The 22,621-nt window shown below is 41.2% G+C and overlaps 2 protein-coding genes across 2 annotated transcripts in view; both read left to right on the plus strand.

Moving 5' to 3' along the window:
* Positions 1-11,953: 11,953 nt before the first annotated feature.
* LOC146676886 (uncharacterized) lies at positions 11,954-21,156 on the plus strand. The gene is made up of 5 exons (XM_085383986.1): positions 11,954-12,540; positions 12,649-13,049; positions 13,146-13,343; positions 13,392-13,848; positions 20,933-21,156. The coding sequence occupies exons 1-5, from the start codon at positions 12,093-12,095 to the stop codon at positions 21,154-21,156; spliced, it is 1,728 nt and encodes a 575-aa protein (XP_085240112.1). The 5' UTR covers positions 11,954-12,092.
* rxfp1 (relaxin family peptide receptor 1) overlaps positions 21,145-22,621 on the plus strand; it is an 89,049-nt gene continuing 87,572 nt past the window's right edge. The window contains 1 exon segment of the mRNA XM_085416036.1: positions 21,145-21,315. Coding sequence (XP_085272162.1) covers positions 21,273-21,315 — 43 coding nt within the window. The 5' untranslated portion in view covers positions 21,145-21,272.

A 22,621-nucleotide genomic window follows, 5' to 3' on the forward strand; every position in this document is an offset into this window, starting at 1 on the left:
TATACAAGAGTTTTGAAGTGTGAAATGTGGAACTATCTGTCCATCTGTTTTTTGTTAAAAAAAAAAATACATTTGAATCTATGTTAGTTTGTTGTTGACCTGAGGTTGTATTTAACTCATTTTAGAGGCAGAATTCTTATTTTTTTTTTTTTTTGAGGGGGGGGGGGGGGGGGGGGGGTGTTATAATTATACATAGAACCTTAGAATTGAAAAAAAAATACTGTGACTGAGCTACTACTTGCCGACTGGTTAACCATAGAGATGAGCACAACACAACTGCTGAAAAACAAAACCTTTAATTAAATCGCTAACACCTGCAAAGCACATGTCTAGTGTCATTTCTGTCACTTTTTTACTCTCTAGCATCTGCTGCCAACCCTCCAGTTTTTTTTTTAATTGGATGAATAAAATCAGCTCAGAAATTCTTTCAAAATGATGAATAACCAAAAACACAATATAACTGGCTCTATATGCAGCATGAGCAGTTTCAGATCTATGTGCAGGTTAGTATATATCAATTCATAAATCAGCAGAAATGTACAGCATGTTTAATCAGCATGTTGGATCAGAACAGCAACGTTATGCTAAACATGAACGATGTTTATAAATCTTGCTTTAATCACATAGTACTATTATTATTTATTTTATTGAGTATGAGTCAGTGAGGAAATTTCATTGCAAAAACAAACATTTTTCAGTCACAACACTTTCCACTGTTTTTGAAGTAAATAGGGTGGCTGTTCATTTTGTCTTCAGGAATAAAGAAAGCAAAAACATTTCTTGACGGCTTCCACCAATTTGCAGTTTTGTAAAAGGGGACAGCATGAAATGAGATGGTTAGAAAAGCCATTTAAAGTGCAGCATCAGCAGCATTCACTCCTGCTGGTGTGGCTTCTTATGTCTTTCTGCTTTGCATTTTAAAGGGCTGCATTTCCCTTCTTCCTAATGGTCAAGAATGCTGTTGAAAAAAGTGACAAGTGTCACCAAAGTTCAAAGAAAATATAACAGATTAGCCTTGTGGTGCATGAAAGGGCTGTTAAGTTGAAACAGTTATAGTTTTTCAGTACACTGAATATCAGAGCCAACAGCAGTCCCCCTAACTCTGTTGTTTTATCATAATAATTATCAGAAAATGTCACCAGAGGTAGGAAATATGATTTTTTCTGCACTGCACAATATATACTATTCTTTATATAGTTTATATGCTTTTCTTTATTCCTTTATATAGAGATATCCCAGGGCTATGGGCTATGAGTACATGTGAGCATTTTAGAACTGAAGCCATACTGGCTTAGCCATCTCCTGGATTAACAAGGCCAGCATCAGGTACATGGTGCATGGAATGCCATAACTAGGTGGCTGGTATAGTATACTGGAACATCTTTGTCAAGTGTGGCCAAAATGGGATACACTCACTGGGTGGCTCAGAATGATGGCGCCTGTGGGGCTTGCAGATACAGACAGACAAATTGATGATTTGTGGCTAACCAACAACACATGATAGTGATAGACAAGTAGAGGAAGTAGGGATAAATGTAGTCATACCAACTGGTAGCAACATTGGGAAGAAAGAGAGATTTGAGAAATATCAAGAGCTGAGAGAGAAACCTGATAAGATGTAGAGGGTTGGGGCAACAGTGCTTGCTGTGGTAATCAGAACACTCATTGCAGTGACACCCCTCAAATTGGGCAATTGGCTCCAGCAGATCCCAGGAACAACATCCAAGATCTCTGTCCAGAAAAGCCCTGTCCTAGGAACACCAAAGATAATGCGCCAGAACCTCAAGCAGGCCTAAACACCGACCACAGTGATGGATGGATGGATGGATGGATGGATGGATAAAGCTTTCTTTTTCAAATTAGGTTCTTGTGTTTAAAAAAAAAAAATCCAGCAGTAGTAATTTAACACTGGTGGTGCCTTTCTGTTTTGATCTGTTTGACCACAGAACAGTTTTCTGTTTTGTCTCATTCCCTTAGCCCAGAGAGGACAGCTTCATTTCTGTATCATGTTGTGGAAGTTTTCCATTAAATAACGCCTGCAGACGAGCTGTGAGCCGTTACTAACATTCTTTAATCCAAACACACAAAGAACAGAAAACCAAGCTTGTGGAGAGCCTACATGACCGCGGGCAGTGTTGGGAAGGTTACTTTTAAAATGTATTCCATTACAGAATACAGAATACATGCCCCAAAATGTATTCTGTAACCTATTCCGTTACGTTACTCAATGACAGTAACGTATTCAGAATACTTTGGATTACTTAATATATTATCATGCTTTTTACAACAACGTGAATGTACTATTGCTGTGTGATTTATTACTATTACTGAAGGTCCGCGACTCCGAACTGTAGTAAAGGGACCTCTGACTAATACGGCGGGGTCCCTGTCGGCTCGTAGCCGAAAACTAGCTTTACTTTGTTGTGTGGGTCAACTTTTCTTGCGACAGACAGAGAGAGGCGTTGAAAGACTGCTCCAACGGAACTTATTGTTTTCGGAGGAAAACACGAACACGGTGTACAGTCGAGTCTTAATAGCTTACTTACAACTGGGCTCGTCAGGCACTCTTCTTGGCTGCAGTGGTTATTATTATATTTACATGCTTCCAGCTCCCGTTTTTCCTCGATGACAACTCCTACCTTTCCACTCCCCTTTTTCTCTCTCCCTCCTCGCGCTCACAGACCCATAATGTGTATGGCAGTCCATTCTCTCTGCAACACGGACTACACTGGCCATGATGCTACATTCTTTAGAGCTATGCTTGTAGCATTCTGCCTGTTAGCTTAGCACAACAACGAAAAGGTGCTCTCTCACCCAGGAAACACACAGTCGCAGAGAGAGAGAGAGCGTCGCCCTGTAACCATGGCAACCGTAACGCTGCCGCCTGGAACAACAGAACGTAGCTGTCAAACAAAACCCAAACAGTCCTGACCCGCGACAAAATGAAACAGGAAAGTACCGCAGTGTAATCCATTTATTTCAACAAAGTAACTGTATTCTGAATACCACCCTTTTAAACGGTAACTGTAACGGAATACAGTTACTCATATTTTGTATTTTAAATACGTAACGGCGGTACATGTATTCCGTTACTCCCCAACACTGACCGCGGGGCAGGTCAGCAGAGTCCCACTGAGCCTAGCATGGCTCTCAGTTAAATACCTTCTTCAGAAAAAAAAAGCAGTACACAGCTGTTTCAGACCTTAAGGTTCACACTTCCTTGCTACCTCCCAGAGTCCTCGAAGAGACAAAAGACTCTTCCTGTGGAGTGTCTGCTCCCCCCAACTTCCTTACTACACCCCCACCATTTGTCTTACTGTATGAGTGTCAGACATATTAAACTCCAGTGGCACCAAGGCATTATACAATAAAATAATGTGATTAATACATAAGTAAAAGAAATTCCTATACAATCATTTCCACACATGACTTCTTTGCATGACAGAATATTTGTAGGTGGTAGGTTGGGATTTCGATAACATCTTTTGTAATGCAGCGCAATCTTTGAGGACCCAAAGATCATGGTCATATTGATTTTCAACCTTGTCCTTTGAATCTTTCAATAATATTATACATTGTAGATAATGAGATATTCAGTAAGTAGTTTTATATTGAGGAACATTATTCTGAAATTGTTCCCAATAAGAATGTAGACATGGTGTTCTGTATATTGATGAAATAATATACAAAATATCAGAGCCATCTTTACTTCTGAGAATTTTTGCCTCTCTAAAGGGCTTTTTCTATACCTCCATAACAACATGTCATGTAACTGATATGTTGCTCCAACCTTTTTTTAGGCATGTTGCGATCATCAAATTCTAGATGACCCCATAAAGGAAATAATAAAATACCAGTTTGATGTTTTCTGTATTTGACTGTGTTTTGAAATTTGCCAATCATTGTATTCTGTTTTTATTCACATTTACAGTGGTTCAGCTTTTTTGTTCCAGTTCATTGTCCTTTGCATATTTCATTGTGGTTTTCTTTAGTTTACTGTAATATTGTGTCTCACACGGGGATAGTTTAGATCACACCACAGAGAAAAGCTGTGAAAAAGCTGGATAAGACTGCGATGTGCTATTGAAAGCCAAATGATTTAATATAGGTTTTTGATTTGAAGGATAAAGTCCTTCATATCCATTGCCTAAGGTTCTTTTGGGACTTAAAATTCTATTGCTGGCTCAATGAGATTTCTTTAAGTGTAAAATTAAAAACAAAACAAAAAACTAGTGACGAAGTTGTTAAAATGCAACATGCACCGATTATAAAACACTTGTTGCTTGTTGCACAGAATTTGTTTGATATTTTGACATTCCCTGAATAAGACCTATGACTACCTGTACTTGGTGTCAACATCAAATCTCCAGTCTGACAGTTTCTTCTTTCAAGGACACTTCAGCGGGGAATGGCTGAGCCACATGAGCTTCAGTCTCCATCTTATATTTGAAGGATGACTTCATGGCACCCTGCTGTTTTTTTCACACTCACCATCTTTTTTTTTTCTCTGTTTTTCATTCAAACGTTTTGTTTCATATTTTTGAGCATACCAACCCAAGTGTATCAGCAATCTGTCACTGCATACAGGCTTCTCCTATGAAGACATTTTAAATTACTTTTAAAAATTTTATGAATGCTCTTGATGTGACTGTGTTTGTCTCCAAGTCCCATTTCACCCTCATGAATTTTAATAGTTTTTTTTTTTTCATTTAATGTAACATTTTGTGAAACTAAACTTTAGTGATTGAGATTTAGCATAATGAGATTTTTTCTTCTGCAAACATAGCTGCCTTCAATCTCAGGAATGTTTATGTAACAAACAATAAAATCTCCAATGAATGGTAACTTATTCAAACCTAGGCTTTTGCAAAGTGTATTATTTCCCATTTTTGATGTAGATGGGAAAAAACCCAATGAAAAATAAGAAGATGGCAGTTTGCATGAGTCCAGAGACAAGACTAAGTGTTATATTGATGTCTTTGCTTTGAAATTATTGAATAGCTTAGAGAGAAAGTTGAGAAACTGTGTGAATTTCTTTTTGGCATTAAAAATGTCAAAATATCAAAAATATTACAATATTTTAACACATTTTCAAAGTCTAAGACTTACTTATGTTTAGTTTGTATTAATAATGATGATCCAGTGGGAAGAAAACAGTGAACATTACACAGCCAATAACCATTTTTCACTGAACATCTTTCCAGTTGAATGCAAAAGAACGCACTTGGAGCTGATGTTAAAATAATAATTATAAACTAGTAAGTTAATAAATAAGTAACATGTGCCAATGCCACAGTATAATACTGAAGGTGAAGGTTGTGCTGTTTTCCCCATCGCATGTATTTTCTCTCTGCACCTCATTGCTTTCTACTGTTTTTTCAAGCGTCTTACATAACAAAAACTACTCAACAAGATTATTCTATCTGACTCTCAGTAAGACAGATGGAAACGTGTGGTCAAAGATAACAATAACGGAGAACAGCAAGAGACAGAGAAAGAAAGACTCTGCGAAGAAGGTGATAGGAAAACTTAAAAAAGAGAATTTTGCACATCAAAGACTCCCTGTTGAATATTAGGTAGAAAGTAGAAGAGTACACACTTGCATGTGTGGAATACTTATGACTTATCTCTGTGAATCTTGCAACGTCTTCAAAAGCAGGTATGCCAGTTTTTTATATATTTAAGAGTATCACTTCTGTTCTCTTACAAGTGATTAAAGTACACATCGCTCACACATCGGGCACACTGATAAAACAGCAATTTTTTTTTTAAAAAAGTGTAAATTATGACATTATGAAATGTAGAAAATGTCCTGTGATGGACTGCTTGTTGTAACCCACTCCTTGCCCAATGACAGCTGCAATATGCTCCAGCAACTAAATTGGTCTGATGTCTTATTGTCCTACTATCAAATAAGAGACGTTAATGATTTCTGGTTTTATAATTTGGGTTTCTAAAATGGTAAAAAGTGGCATTTTAAGGGCACAGTCAGTGTCCTTGTGCTCACTTAAGATTAATTCCTATGCAGAAAAGTGGGCTGAAGCTGTAACACAATGCTTTTAAGTGCACTGTTACTATTATGTCTCTTGTTGATAAGTTATAAATATTTTTAAATATGAAATATGACTGTTTCTAAATTTCAATGGTTTCCAAGAAATGTACTGCTGTCTAAACAAAAACAACAAAAGGCAACATCTTAGCTAAATATAATCATAAAGTAAAATATTTTTAGCAAAGCTACCATTAGCCATTTACCCTCTTAATAAGGACTTTGAGTTAGCAAGAGGGGGTATAATCATATAAGAGTGTCATATACTCTGCAAGATAGGTCATTCTCCAATTCTCTAAAGCTAGTTTATTATGCTAATATATCTTTACTTCATTCACTTTCATCTCTTTCTGAATCCTTAGTTTCTCACGGTACAAAAAAATATCAGCAAACTGATATAATTAGTTATTTCTTGTTCAGCTCAGATAGATAGATAGATAGTAGGGGTGCAACGATACACAAAATTCACGGTTCGGTTCGATACTTTGGTGTAACGGTACAAAAAAATTTTCATGCTTTTTTAATTTGTCATTTATTAAAATTATAAATATATATTTTAACTCAAAAGTACAGTTTTTAAATTTAATGTTGCTGAAACAACAAAGTAATAAAAAAATAAATCTATCTGATTGAGAAATCACTCATCTTTGGAAAAGAGAGTTTATTACAGAGAAATGGCTCTTTCCAAAATAAAAGCTATACTATACGCTTCTTCTGGGGTATACTCTCAGCAGCATATTAAACATATCAGGTCCCCATAAGGAGAATCATGTGCTAACGGCTGTCTAAATGACTCGGGTAAAGTTTGTAGCATGCGTGCTTGTTGTTTTTGTCTGCTTCCACTTGTCTTTGTACTAGGCTGATGTCGGTGTAAATGTGCAGTCATATTCGTTGTGTTCCCACTAGTGCTGTCAGCGTTAATCTGAAATAACGTTAACACCACAACACGGTAAATCTCCGTTAACGAGCTACCGCGGATCGCCCGTGCGTGGGGTTGGACGGCGTCAACACATTAACGAGTAAACTGCTCTAATGCAGTAGTTCCCACCATGCAATTGAGCAATGCATCCGACACACTGTTTTACTTTTGTCCATGATGCGCTTACCTTCAGGGTCATACTTCACATGAAGACCAAAATAGTTCCAAAGGCCAGATCTGAATGAGGGTGGGGGAGGTTCAATTTGCCATGTTGCAACGAGCTTAGCTTCTGTCTTGCTAGCTTGCGCTGCGCTCAGTGGATCTGCGCTCAACAGTGCAGCCTAGGCAGAGTAGTCAAATGCAGATCCACTGAGCGCTCAACACAGACAGCATCGTCAGAAGAGAAATTGATAAAATACATTTAAAATTTTGTATTGTTCGATACATATGCGTACTGAACCGAAAGCACTGTATCGAACGGTTCAATATCGATACGAGTATCATTGCACCCCAGATAGATAGATAGATAGATAGATAGATAGATAGATAGATAGATAGATAGATAGATAGATAGATAGATAGATAGATAGATAGATAGATAGATAGATAGATAGATATTGTTAATTCTTGTGATAACTCTTACAAGTGTGAAAGCTTATTCAGAGCTGCAATCTGACAGTAGATAAACTGCAGTGATTCAAATGTTTCACACTCACAGGCTCCAGTACAACTCTTGCTGCATGACAAATGCACCATCAGTATACATCAGTGGAGTTCTTTGGGTTTAACTGTTATCTACTGCAGGTCTTGATCATTAGTTCATTGGTGAGTAAGTGTTTTAGTTATTTAACAGAAACTATAATGAGAGGCATTCAGCCTATGTAAACAATGTAGTCAATAAGATACCAATGCTGTCAAATGTAAACTGTTATTGCATCATCATAAACATGTACATATGACATCCACAGCCCAATGATGATTTGGATGTGCAATTTGGAGTGTTCAATATGTCCAGTTAATTTGCCTAAATAGGGCAATTTGGCTTTCACGGTTGAGAAATAATTTGCAGTGGAGTCATTTACTCCCCTGCAGTTTGACTCATATTCTTCCATCATTAATAACCCAGAGGGGTGATTCTTTCTGTAGCCTGCCACATAAAAACAAGTGAAATGGTATATAAATACGAGGTCACATAAAAAAACAAAAAAAACAAAACATACCTTTCTTAAACCTGCTGTCAGGAAGTGCTGTTCTGATTGAATGTACTTTCAGATTAAATGTGGACAGTTTGGTTTAGTAATTCATGAGGCTGATCCAGTTCAACTAACTGTGTCCCAATTCATTCAATCTAATGTTTTATTTCTCAATTTATTGCAGATGTCTGTATTTTTACATGACAGGTCTCCAATCGACTGTGGCAATATTTATGACAATATTGATCCATACAAACCCATCTAGAAAATGTGAATATAACTGAGCTGCAGCAGGTCTTGATCAATACTGGTGATGATTTTCAGCCAGTTATCACTGATCAAATTATTAGATGTGGCAGCCAGCTGGAGCCATGTCAAGTCTAATTTCAGCAGAAGACTACAGTAAGTTTTTTTCTTTGGCCATAATGTAGATTGTGTTTTTGTTTTTTTGAGTAAATGTGAGTATGTTGTGGTTAAGGACCTGTGTTTGTTACTATTATTATGATATTATGAGAAAACATAAAGCCTTTAAATGTGTTAAATGACTAACAAAGCCAGTTGTGTAATAGAAACCTTGCTCTCTTGAGGTGTTTTTCAGATTCTATTATATTAATTGCATCTTTGATGTCTTAGATTCTTGCCTTGATTTGGGTTTTTTTTTTGTTATTCTCAAAACCAAGTTTAATAACTTGTGGGATTGTGGTGTCTTTGATTTCTAATTGTTCTAACAAGCTGTAATTGTTTTGCAAAACTATGTTCTGGTTAATGCTTCCATTGTTCTTTTAGTAGTTTGAGTTTGATTTATTTATAATCTAGTTATTAGGAAAGTTTGATGCTTGTTAAGATGGATTTTTGTTCTTGTGTTTTGTTTCTAGTTCTGACAGGGATGTCATACTGATCTGTTGTGGTGCAGAGAAAGCCAAGCATGAAAGTGAAGATGTTGAATTGACGGTCAGTATTTGTTCCTACCCTCACCTATGGTTGCAAGCTTGCGGATTCAAGCACCAGAAATCTGTTTTCTTCTAAGTGTGGCTGGGCTTTCCCTCAGACATAGGGTGAGAAGCTTGGTCATTCAAGAGGTTCAAGTTTTTTTTAGTTTAAGTTCTAAACTCTTGATTTCTATGTAGTTTCAGTTTGTGTTTAGTTCCTTTACTGTTTCCTGCATTGTTCTTTCCTTTGTCACATTGTCATGTTCAGTGAAAACCTGCTTGTCTCCTATTTTAGATATTGTCTTTTGATTTATTACAGTTTACTTTGAAGGATGGTTTGCCTTCGTGCCATGTGTTAGTTTTACTTGCCATATTATGATTGTCCTGATTGTTGTCACTTCTGTAATCCTTTTCATACCCATACATCCTTCGCCACCTGTCTTCACTATCCTATTAAACCCCCCATTTATACATGCCTCGGGCTTCTCTTTGATCATATTTTTCTTTTCCCTGTAGAGGAGCCTTTGTCCATTAACTAGTCCTTGTGTTTTCATATGATTCACTTGCTTTTTTGGACTCCTGGGAAGTGTATACCACAAAATAAGTTCAATACAGCTTTCTGTGTCATAACTGGCTTGGATATACCCAAAGGTTATTATCAACTTTCTTTTTTAACCACTGTTAAAAAGGGGCATTTCACATGTCATTTAAATTCTTGCACACAAAATGATCCCTGTGAGTGCAATCTAATCTAATCTAATCAGAGATGTTACCACGTAGTGATGATGATGATGTTGATGCTAAAATTCTGATATTAATGCTGCAAAAAGATAAAATAGATATTCTTGGTGAGTGTTCTGTGTTCTGGTAGCTGCAGTTCTAGCACTGTAAAAAAGACTTAACAATAGGTTAGAACCAATTATGACAACATAACTATATTTTCTGCACTTAGTTTGTGCTTAATTCAGTTGGTTTAGTAAGGTATGGTAAATAGGTTGCACAGAAAACATAGTCCCCCAGCAGAGAATCTATATTTCGCCTATAACACAACATTTGAAACACAAAACATAACAGCCTCCCAGCTTTTCTCTGTGTTTAGCATAAGATACCATGTTGATAGCACCATGTTTTGTTTGGTGGGGTTTTTTTGGTAGTCAAGTAATTATTTTATGCCATGTTTCTTTATGTCCTGCATTTGGGCCCTCCTCACAATACTCTTCATGACAAACTCAGACTTCCTAGATGCGATGACTAACCACAAAGTAGTCCATTTTCTGTAGCAGATAACAGCATGAAAAATTCCGCAAAAGGAACCACCACACACATGTTTAAGAGGTCCTGTTTTATGGTGTAAAACTATGAAAAGAAAGCCATTGCATGTTTGTTATGAAGGGGTAAATAAGTTATTTTTGTATGAACCTGCTTTAGTGTCTGTCATTATAACAATAGATATAATTTTTTCATCACTTTCTTGGCTGGTTCTTTAACTCATCAAGAACACTCATACTTATAGACTGATAGTAGTCTTGACCACATCATGGTTGAATGTGGTGAGAGATAAAGTATTTCAGTTTACATAAACAGCTGTCCTGACAAAAGAGCCAGAGCTGCAGCACAACTCCTTTTATGACTGTGTTAGTGTCGTACTGCATGTGTTTCTTCTGTATACCAAAACTGGATACTGCATGTTTATGCTGTAAAATGGAGAAACTCTAAGCTACTACTGTTTCTGAATTTCCAAGAGCAGGGAGTACTACAGTTTAAACAAAGATAACAAAAGACAAGGAACTTAAGTAAATATACACAAAAAAATGCTTTAATTTAAAGTTCAATACTTTAGTTGATTTGTTTTGTTTTGGGGATTTTTAATAGCTTCTTCTCCCAAGTTCTACCAAACAAATTAATAAGTATATTCAGACAACCTTGCTATCTTGTGATGACAGTTTTAGTGTGAGTAATATTCATGACAAGAATTAACAACAGAATTGGAAAGAAGAGACAACGCTAATACCAACAAGCGCCGCAAAGTGCAGGTCACATAAGGCCAACCTCTAACACAAAACAAAGCTGCTGCTCGCTCAGCTCTTAAAATTATTTTAAATCTCACATTTTTTATGTGTCACTGGATTTCTTTCATACTTCAGTGTTTATCCAGGAAAAAGAATAACATGGCATCTATCATTTATTAGCTATACTGACACCACACAGCTTTATCTAATCAGCCCGCTGGGTTTTGAAAATGATCTCTTCCTTCTCATTGAAATTAGTAATTCTGTCACGGTCCTGGGTCTCCTGACCCAGCGTTTTTAGTTCTTTGTGATTTTCGTATTATTGTACTTGTGTGTGATTTATTCTATGGCTTCTAGTTTTGATCCCTTGCCCTTCATGTCTCTCTGTGTCCCCTCTGTTCTGTGTAATTGTGTCTTTGCATGTTTGAGTTTCTTGTTTTCTGTCACTCTGCATTGTGCATTATGTTCTCATGGTTGGTTTTTTGTTACTCTCTCTAGTCTAGTCTCTTGTGTTCCCAGCTGAGTATTTCCCTGTGTATTTTGGTTCTTAGACCTCTGCCTTATGGTTTATGTCTCTGTATTTCTTAGTTGCTGTCTCCACTGTGTCAAGTTCGCGTCTCTGTGTGATACTTCCTGTTTTACTTTGAAGGTCCGTTTCTTATGTGAATGTGTCCTGCTTTGCTTGTCTCGTCAGTCCTGATTTCTCCCAGCTGTGCCCTCCTTCTGTCTCATTCCCCTCGTTACTCCCCAGTGTATTTAAACCCTGTGTTTCTCTGAGTCGGTGTGATGTTGTCCCTCATGCTGCGTGGATCTCCCTGTGTCTTGCTGTAGTTCTTAGTTTGTGGCTTCCCAGTTTAGTTTAGTTTGTATGTTTGTTTTACCAGCAAATAAAGCTGTGTTTTGAGTTCATTCCCTCGAGTCTGTGAGTCCTGCATTTTGGGTCCAACTCCCGCCTGCCGCACAGCGATTCATGACAGTACGACGTCACCAGATATGGACCCAGCAGCACTCAACCCACCAGAAGAACTGCGTCTGGACATTATCTACTCCGTGGAAAGACTCCTGCATCTGTGGCTCGAACATGAGGGGAAGGAATTTCGCCGTGCTGTGGAAACCAAACTACAGCGTTTAATCTCTGGTCTTCCCTGGCTACTCAGTGCACTCCACCCACTTGAACAGGATTTAATCCACAACGAACTCCACCTTCATCCCCCAGCTGCTACTACCCACCTGCCTGAAGGGCCGGATGTGGAGCCGCTCGGCCCGTCAGAACCATCATCAAAAAAGAAACGACGATCACGCCGCCAGCGCGCCACCCCACAGCCGGACATTCAGACTTGTACATCGCCGGCTATGGTGAATAAGGACTCTTTTTCTGTGTCGAACCGTGGGACTATTCGTTCAGGGGTTGTGTTTTGTGCTACGGATGGAAATGTGAACAGTTTATTAGCTGCCCAGCCTCCTGAAGCTCTCTTAGCTGCCCGGCCTCCTGAAGCTCTCTTAGCTGCCCGGCCTCCTGAAGCTCTCTTAGCTGCCCGGCCTCCTGAAGCTCTCTTAGCTGCCCAGCCTCCTGAAGCTCTCTTAGCTGCCCAGCTACAAGCTGCGTCTCCTGTGTCCCCGCTAGCACAGCCATTAACTCCACCACACGCTCCATTTTCACCTCTACCATCGCTTCAGTCATCAGTTCGGTCTGCCACTCAGTCGCCCTTAGTTCCGTCATCCACACTACCACCTGTTTCCCTTCCATCACTACACCCAGCCATTCAGGCTGCTACTCAGTCAGACATTCAACCCATAGCCCTGCCGTTAATATGCTCTGTAGCTGAGCCACTAGCCGCCCGACCCGCAGCCACTTCAGCCACTCCTCCACCCGTCACACCTCCACTACAACCATCACTGCAGTCTCTAGCGCAGCCTCCTGCAGCCCTGCTTTCCCCAGTGCAGTCTCCAGTGTCCCCAGTGCAGCCCCCTGCAGCCCTGCTTTCCCCAGTGCAGTCTCCAGTGTCCCCAGTGCAGCCTCCTGCAGCCCTGCTTTCCCCAGTGCAGTCTCCAGTGTCCCCAGTGCAGCCTCCTTTAGCACAGTCACCCACTCAACCACCAGCACCACAACCGTCACTACCTCTAGTTCATTCCCCTGTGAAGTCATTAACTCCACCACCTACTCCACTCTCACCACCACCGTTACTACAGACATCAGTTCAGTCCCCTGTGCAGTCATTTACTTCTCCACCGTTAGCAGCTCAGGTCCCCGTGTGTCCAGCAGCTCAGGTCCCCGTGTGTCCAGCAGCTCAGGTCCCCGTGTGTCCAGCAGCTCAGGTCCCCGTGTGTCCAGCAGCTCAGGTCCCCGTGTGTCCAGCAGCTCAGCTCGCACCTGAACCTTTGGCCCAGTTCCCCGTAGCAGTGCAGTTTTCTAGCCAGCTTAACGTTGAGCCCGGGGTCCCAATTCTCTCTGGCTCTACATCGGCTCCTGCTGGAAGCTCGGATGAGCTCATCCAGCACTCCGCGGCTCCCGTGCCGCCATCTACCTCGTCCGCTGGGGGTTCCAGTGAGCCCAGCCAGCACCTCCTCGTCTCCGCTGGAGGGTCCGAGGGGCCCGTTCAGCCTCCTGTCTCCGCTGGAGGGTCCGAGGGGCCCGTCCAGCCTCACGCCTCATCAGCTGGAGGGCCCGAGGAGCCTGTCCAGCCGCCACCTGCGACCGCCTCGTCGTCGCCTGGTCCGGCTGCATCCGCCTCTGCTTCTGCTACGCCTGGTCCGATCTCAGCCTCTGCTTCTGCTACGCCTGGTCCGGTCTCAGCCTCTGCTTCTGCTACGCCTGGTCCGGCCTCGGCCTCTGCAGCTCCGCCTGGTCCGGCCTCGGCCTCTGCAGCTCCGCCTGGTCCGGCCTCCGAGTCTTCGTCCTCGTCTGGTCCGGCCTCCGAGTCTTCGTCCTCGTCTGGTCCGGCCTCCGAGTCTTCGTCCTCGTCTGGTCCGGCCTCCGAGTCTTCGTCCTCGTCTGGTCCGGCCTCAGCCTGTGCTTCGCCTGGTCCGGCCCCCGCATCGCCACCGTCTGGTCCGGCCCCCGCATCGCCACCGTCTGGTCCTGCCTCGTCTGGTCCTGCCTCGTCTGGTCCTGCCTCGTCTGGTCCTGCCTCGTCTGGTCCTGTGCCCACCAGGCCATGGCCAGCACGCCTGAGACTGGAGGGCCGCCGCTGCCTTCCGCGCGGTCGGCCCCCTGAACTGCTCTGTCGTCTCCTTCGTCGCCGCCGCTGCCTTCTGCGCGGTCGGCCCCCTGAACTGCTCTGTCGTCTCCTTCGTCGCCGCCGCTGCCTTCCGCGCGGTCGGCCCCCTGAACTGCTCCGTCGTCTCCTTCGTCGCCGCCGCTGCCTTCCGCGCGGTCGGCCCCCTGAACTGCTCCGTCGTCTCCTTCGTCGCCGCCGTTGCCTTGCGCACGGCCGGCCTCCTGAACTGTTTCCGCATCGCCGCCGTTGCCTTGCGCACGGCCGGCCCCCTGAACTGGTTCCACGTCTCCGCCGTTGCCTTCCGCATGGTCGGCCCCCTGAACTGCTCTGTGTTTGGGTTGTTTTCTTGGGCTCCGGTGTTTGCTGTGCTCTTCTTTTGTTTTCTGTTCCGAGCCCTCCGTCCTGGGCCCCCGCCGCCCGCCCTGGGTTGTTTTCTGTTTGGTTTTGTTTTTCTGTGTTTGGGCTGTCTGGAGCCAGCCCTTGAGGGGGGGGGGGGGGGTACTGTCACGGTCCTGGGTCTCCTGACCCAGCGTTTTTAGTTCTTTGTGATTTTCGTATTATTGTACTTGTGTGTGATTTATTCTATGGCTTCTAGTTTTGATCCCTTGCCCTTCATGTCTCTCTGTGTCCCCTCTGTTCTGTGTAATTGTGTCTTTGCATGTTTGAGTTTCTTGTTTTCTGTCACTCTGCATTGTGCATTATGTTCTCATGGTTGGTTTTTTGTTACTCTCTCTAGTCTAGTCTCTTGTGTTCCCAGCTGAGTATTTCCCTGTGTATTTTGGTTCTTAGACCTCTGCCTTATGGTTTATGTCTCTGTATTTCTTAGTTGCTGTCTCCACTGTGTCAAGTTCGCGTCTCTGTGTGATACTTCCTGTTTTACTTTGAAGGTCCGTTTCTTATGTGAATGTGTCCTGCTTTGCTTGTCTCGTCAGTCCTGATTTCTCCCAGCTGTGCCCTCCTTCTGTCTCATTCCCCTCGTTACTCCCCAGTGTATTTAAACCCTGTGTTTCTCTGAGTCGGTGTGACGTCGTCCCTCATGCTGCGTGGATTTCCCTGTGTCTCCAAGTATTAGTTTCTTGTGCCCAGTTTAAGTTTTGTATTTTCCTGTCATCTTGTCAGCAATAAAGCTGCCTTTTGAGTTCATCCCTTGAGTCCGTGAGTTTTGCGATTGGGTCCTCATCCTGCCTGCCACACAGCCGACCTTGACAAATTCAATTTTCAGCCTGATGAACACTTCTTTGTTCTGTAGAAGATAACAACTTCAGTAATTTCTTTCATAGCAAGAATGACAATTTCAGTGTGCCAGAAATCTTCTTGGTGAAAAAAGGCATTAAAGTTTCACAGATAAAGTTTTAAGGTCATTTTTGTGATACAGTACTTGTGCTCTATAATAACTATTTATCTTTTAATAGGCATTAGGGTCCAAACTCATTTTATACATATTATGGAATCATATTAATATTTTCCATATATTTATATATATTTAACATTTATATATATATATTAATTAACTTTTACAATAAAGGAAAGTCACACTGTAGAGCGTTTTAAAGAACTGAGGTTTCAGTTTTTAATGCACTATCAAACGAACAGCATTCTGATTTAAAATGTCATGGTGATTTTCAGATATCTATCCGACCTTTACCTCTTTAAAATTGACACAGTGTCTATTTTTTATAAACATTCCACCAAATCAATACATGATAGCACAGGTCCACAACCTGTTCTAATGCTTTTTCTTTATACCTGTAATTAAAATCAAGCGCATTACATCAGCTATGAACATGCTAGAATTCAGGTTTGATAATAGAATAGAAACTTCCCTGGGTTGCTAAAACACTGCTCTTCAAGTCTAAAATTAATTCTAATTAAGTTAACACTAAGTGGGAAATAGTGACTTCCCATCTGTGAGAAAGTATACATGCCTCCCTTAATCCCCCTAAATCTAAATATGTAAAATCAGGGCTTATCATGCACCCACAAAAAGCAACTAAGGGGAAATTTGCATACTAGCAAAGCATAAAAATAAATATGCAATTTCCTTTTCAAAGAACAGCGAAAAGATATGAAGATGAGTTCCTTGAGGAAGCCGTCAGTGGTGTAATGTAAGTAATTCATTGACTGCCAAAATATTACATAATGCTGCAGCTTGCCAAGCACCCACAGCGCTTGTTTGTATCTGATCTTACAGTCTGAGGCTTGTTAGAAACCACAACACGGTTAAAAACAAAGATATTTAATGCTGTCAATGCTAAGTGTTGTGGTATTTTCTTTAACCTCCTAAGACCCAAACTCTTCCACAGTATGCATTTTTAATTTCTCTTTGACATTTGGGCATATTGGGGCCCGATGAATGTAAAAACCAAGAATTACCAGATTTTTTTTACCTTATTTTTGTTTTTAAGAACAATAAGAGCCACATATGAGGATATTCGTTTAAAGTTTTGATAGAACAGCAGCAGTATAATGTCCTCGTAAGTGGATATCAGGCCCATGTAGAGCAAAATTGAGTATTTTGGTCTAAATAACCCAAAATGGGATGTCCACATATGTGGACGACAGGTCCTAGGAGGTTAACAACCTCAATTTTAAAAAAAAACCTTTAAAAGAATTCACCTTCCTGTTTTTAGAAGTACAGTAATGCTCAGCAATTCCAGTACACCATAGCAAATACTGTTTATTCTTTATTTTTCCTGTTTGATGAAGACTTCTTACTGAGGTCAGGGCTGGTTAGAGTTGGTAGGTGGCTTCTTCTGTCTTTTTTTCCCCCAAACAGCAGCAATGATTGCTTAATCGTGAATGGTGCTGCCTTTCTTTTTAATTATGTTTCTGAGTAGAGATGTAACAATCAATGTCAGCCTTTGGATCAATTAAAGTAACTATAATAGGTTTATTTAACAACTTAGGGACAGCAACAATGCTTCTAACAAACACAGTGCAACAATATCACCTATTTTGAGTCATGTTTCTGGTTGTGTGAAGTATACCATTGCGGTCATGCACTCATCATGGACTTGAATGTCATGATAATTTGGGGCTTTTAAAGATGTATTTGAACTTTCTTTTTGCCAGTGTGTAATGACTGTGCTGCGTAGCTCTTTAATGATTTAAACAAATAAATGAAGTGCACAAGTTTGATTTTGAAAGTTTCTCTAATCCACACAGTTCAAATGTATATATGTAGGCTCAGGTTTATATATAAATACCCACTGATATTTGGTTAAATTAGCAAGTTACACCTTGACCACAGGTAGGTCAACAAGCTTTGGATATGATTCTGGCTGTATATTTGACTAGTCCTTCTGGTAGAATTGGTAGATTTATTTATATTGGTTGGTTTCCTGGCATGGACCCAGATTTTAAGCGCTGTCCACAAATTTTCAATAGGGTTGAGGTCAGGACTTTGGCTAGAAGGCCATTCTAGAAGCACAAGGTTAACCTTGTCTTGTCCATTCAGATAAAGCAGTTTTGATAATTGTCTTGTTGCAACACCCAAATATGTCCACATTTCAACTACCTAGCTGTTGATTTCAGGTGAAGTTGAAAAACTTGGAGGTATTCCTTCTTCATTATTCTATCCACTTTGTGTAAATCAGTGACAGCACCACTGGCACCAAAGCAGCCCCAGACCATGATGCTACCACCACATACTTGACAGTGTGTGCAGTGTTCTTAGGTTAGAAAAACTCAACCAAGCATACACCTTATTATTGTGGCCAAGTAGCTCAATTGTCTCTTCTGACCATAAAATCTTTCTCAAATTTTTTTTTATTGGCTTGTTCATGTGGAAAACTACAAATTTCAGTCAAGCTTGAAAGTGTCAGTTTTGAAGCCTGTTTCAGTCCTGTCTTCATCTACTCACCCCCAAACAGCCGCGCCAGCTGTCCACTCCTCCCTGAGCCTGGTTCTGCTAGAGCTTTCTTCCTGTTTAAAGGGAGTTTTTCCTTCTCACTGCTGCCAGACTGCATAAGGGGTGATATAATTTGGGGGGGTCTCTGTTTTCTTTGTTTTATTGAAGGGTCTTTGTAGGGTCTCTTACAATATAGAGACCCTACACTGAAGGCTGGACAGTCCTGCCTTGAGGCAACTATTGTTGTGATTCGGCACTATATGAGCTGTTAGGGTTAGGGCCTTGGAGACCCATCCACCGACCCATCCAAGGTGTACTCTGAGTGGCAGGAGAATAATATGAGTATAACGCCACCATGGCTGGAGATTGAGCAACACTAGAAGAGCATATGGGAGAAGGACACAACTCAAAGGTAATGCTCAGTGGCTTCATAGTTGATCTAAGAACAGACCACAGCAACCTTACTGAACAGGACCCAGTAACCATCACAGCAGTAGACATCCAACAAAGTGTCTCCAGTATGAAGAATTGTCACCAGGCCCTGACATGGCTCACACCTACTGGCTAAATGCATTTGGCGAGCATCTGGCAGCACAGATGAACCAGCTGCTATTTGATGAGGGACACCCGGAATGGCTAACTGAAGGCTGGACTGTCCTGATCCCCAAGGATCCCCAGAAGTGACAGCTCCCATACAAAGGAGGCTCCAAACAACCATGTGCTCACCTCAGACAGCAGAAACCCAAGAAAGTGGAGGAAAAGGAGCAACCATCATGGAAAGACAGGCCACGGCACAGTATGTACCACCAGCAGACAAAGGAAGTGGCTGACATCCAGAAGTCCTTCCAGTGAATGGACAAAAGAAAAATAGATAGCACAGAGTCAGCACAGGAACAAGCTCTGAGCAGACGATCCATCGAGGCTCGGATCTATCACACCAGGCAAGACCCCAGGTGCAGGCTGTGTACAGATGTCCCTGGGGCAATCCAGCACATAACAGCAGGGTGCAAGATGCTAGCAGGCCTAACATCTAGCACGCCTTAACCAAGTGGCCAGCATACAGAAAAATCTGTGCCGAATATGGCCTGGAGGTCCAGAGGTCAAAATAGGAGATGGGGTGGTGGAGAATGGCTGAACTAAGATCCTGGGGGAGCTCCAGATACAGATGGACAAATTAGTGGTGGATAACCAACTGCACAAAGTGGTGGCAGAAGAACAGAAGAAGATGGCTGTAGTGATAGGCGTAGCGATACCAAATGACAGCAACAACAGGAAGAAGAAACACGAGAAGCTTGTGAAGTTCCGAGGGCTCAGAGAAGAGCTCGAGAAGATGTGGAGGATGAAGGTAACAGTGGTCCCAGTGGTAATCGGAGCACTAGATGCAGTGACTCCCAAGCTAGGCGAGTGACTCCAGTGGATCTCAGGAACAACATTGGAGATCTCCGTCTAGAAGAGCGGAGTCCTAGGAACAGCTAACATAATGCACCAGAACCTCAAGTTGACAGGCCTCTGGTAGAGGACGCGAGTTTTGAAGGACCCCACAGGGGCGACTGCCCACAGGGGCAACTTCAACTCTGTGATATTCAGCAAAAGGAAAAAGAAATTCTTTTTTTAAAAAATCTATATTAGCTTGTATTTTGACCCTGTTTGCATGAAAGAAAATGCAAAATAAATTAAAACCGGTGCACCCAACCCTTGTTCCAATCCGTTTTTTTAAGCCACTGAAGATGTACACTGTGCAATCATTCCGAAGAACAAAGAAACCAGTAAAAAAGCAGTTACTGGTACATGGAATAATTATTAGAAAAGTCAGTAAAAAGTAAGCCCAAAATTACCATTACAGTCATGCCCATGATGACTTCTGACTACAAGTAAGTCCAGGATTTCTTTTAGCTCAGGCTTTGGTCTCACAAAATGCATAAAACTAAGACTCTTTAACAGCTGATCCGTTACATTCACGAGTGTCTGTTTGCCATCAGGCACCAGGCAAGCAGCATACAGTTGGTTCATTGGGGAGTTTATTAGATGAAAATAGCAGCTGTGTCTTGAAATAACACTAAAGTGAGAATGAATCGGAACAGCAAGTCACTACCTTTTAAAGCAAAAGAGTGAAGCATGCGGTGAAAGACAAAATGCAGCCTGCAGTGATAATATTCACAGGTTCTTATTCATTCATACATAATTTATATTGACTTGTTAAAACACACAGACATTAATATGTAAATCTACCCTACATATAATATCTTGTACATCTTTTACACTGGCTTTAACAAGCACTACTAAAAGTATACTTCAACTTACAAGCAAGCTGATGAGTTGTTGTTATTGTGTGACGAACGGCGTTAAAGCTAATAATTAAATCTGATATTTCAGATATTTGTTTTGTCTCTAATTGCCGGTTAGAGACAAAACAAATTCTAATTCTCTCTCCTGGTCCAAACATACCAACTTTTTTTATTTTTTTTTATTTCTATAATACAGGAAAATGTTTGATGTGTGTGTGTGTGTGTGTGTGTGTGTGTGTGTGTGTGTGTGGGGGGGGGGGGGGTGATTCGGGGAAAATCGTGTGCGCTATCCCACACTCAGACGTTTTTTTCAGTGATCTCACATACACTCCTCTGATCCTACTAACACATGAATTGTCATTGAGGCTTTTGTAGACTCTGCAGGGTGCTGTGCTGCACAATTAAAGTTTAGCGCTCAGTACAAACACCTACTGATTACAAATTTGATCAGCGAAACTGATTATTGCTTTTGGACTTTAGCTGTTCCTCCTATTCAGAGACCCAGACTGCACCCCCACCCCCTTTTCTCCTGCGAGCGCCCTCTGCGCGCTGCACCTGTACTGCTGCGGCTTGTGCGTCAGAAGATGGCAACTGATTCTTTAGACCCCTCTGCTAGTGGAGATGGCTGCAGACCTAGTCGACTTTGCGAAGTGGCAACGGGTTCTTCTCTAGCTGCATCTGCACCGCACGCGTTTATTACGTAACAGGAACGCAAGGGCAAACTTTTGGTGACATTTTTACGCACAGATTCCCAGTTTGTTTCAACCGCGCGATATTCAGCAAAAGAAAAAAGGAAAAAAAAAACCCCCAAAGCGCCACGATGCAAGTTTATATAGCTGTGGCATTCGCTTACGGAGTGTGGGGTAAGTTTAACAACTTCTTTCATCACGAAAATATGGTCTGGCTGTAGATAAGTTATCTTTTTTCAAGTGTTCCAAAATCTATTGTTTTTCACACCAATTTTAAAGGGAACATATTTTCTAATAATGTCTTTTAAGAAGTAGCCGCCGGGTAAATCCAAGTAAATATCTTTCACATAAGCACGGACAACAAAAAGGGTAGAGAGGGAGAGAGAATAGTGATTTCCAGGGTTTCTATCGAATGCATGACAGAAGATGTAGCAGGATAATTCTGTTGCTTTCACGATAGCTTGAATTGGTCGTATTTAAAATCGTTTTCGGTGCAATGGCTATTCCACCCACTAATAACCACCTCCAATATTATACAATTTAAGCTTATTTAGCCCTGTGCATCCTTTGTCAGTTGCAGACTTGTCTGTTTCCCTTCCGCCCCAGTGGTTCTGTCTCTGTGTGACTCACCAAGGCTTTGTTTTCCTTTTTGATCCTTCCAAGTTATTAGTTAGACTTCATTTTGAGTATGGTGCTCACTCTACAGTGCCTTTTGGTGTGTAGAATTGATTACATTAATTAATGCCAGCTTTGTCTCCATCCTGTTTTCTTGTGTCTGCATTTGAATCACCTCTGAACTTTACGCTAAAACTAGTCATGGAAGAAATGAGCTGCATTTTCTTTGATTAGATTCTAGATACAACCATGCACTGGAAGACAAAATGTCTATACTGTGTGCTGTATTGTGAAAAATGGATCTGTCGCATCAGAAAACAGCCCATTAAGAGCATAGTTCGTATGTTGTCACAGTCAAACAGCTGATTGGCTTTATCCCAGAATCTCACAGAGCATTGCCACAAAGCTCTTTGGAACCATAATTCACAATCAGTCAGTAGAAACTGTTGGACCACATCTGTGGCAAACCATCTTCTCTGAGTTTTTGTCAGTGTGCTTACCTCTTTCCTTATCAGCTTTTGTGGGGCTGCAGCATGTTGAAACAATCCCAGAGACAGTCAATATAGTATAAGAGCTGTCTGAGTAGTTGCAGATCAATTTTAGAGCATATTTAATGAATTTTCTCACATTTCTTTCACTTGAGTCCATGTTTGAACTTGTTATTAAATGCACTATTATTTCATATGACATATATACAACATATAAGTAAACATATAAGACATCCATTTGCATAAATGTTGAATATTTGCAGCTGGTCTTTGATGCCAGCTGAAAAGTCAGGGATAGTTAGTTAGGAAAGTAGTGAAACTTCCCATTAAATTTTGGGGAATATGCATATGCATATTAAAGAGTTATTTCCTCCATT

This window comes from Rhamphochromis longiceps, linkage group LG2 (genome assembly GCF_057381845.1).
Source record: "Rhamphochromis longiceps isolate RC_006_pf linkage group LG2, R_longiceps_female_GT1.1, whole genome shotgun sequence".
NCBI lineage: Eukaryota > Metazoa > Chordata > Actinopteri > Cichliformes > Cichlidae > Rhamphochromis > Rhamphochromis longiceps.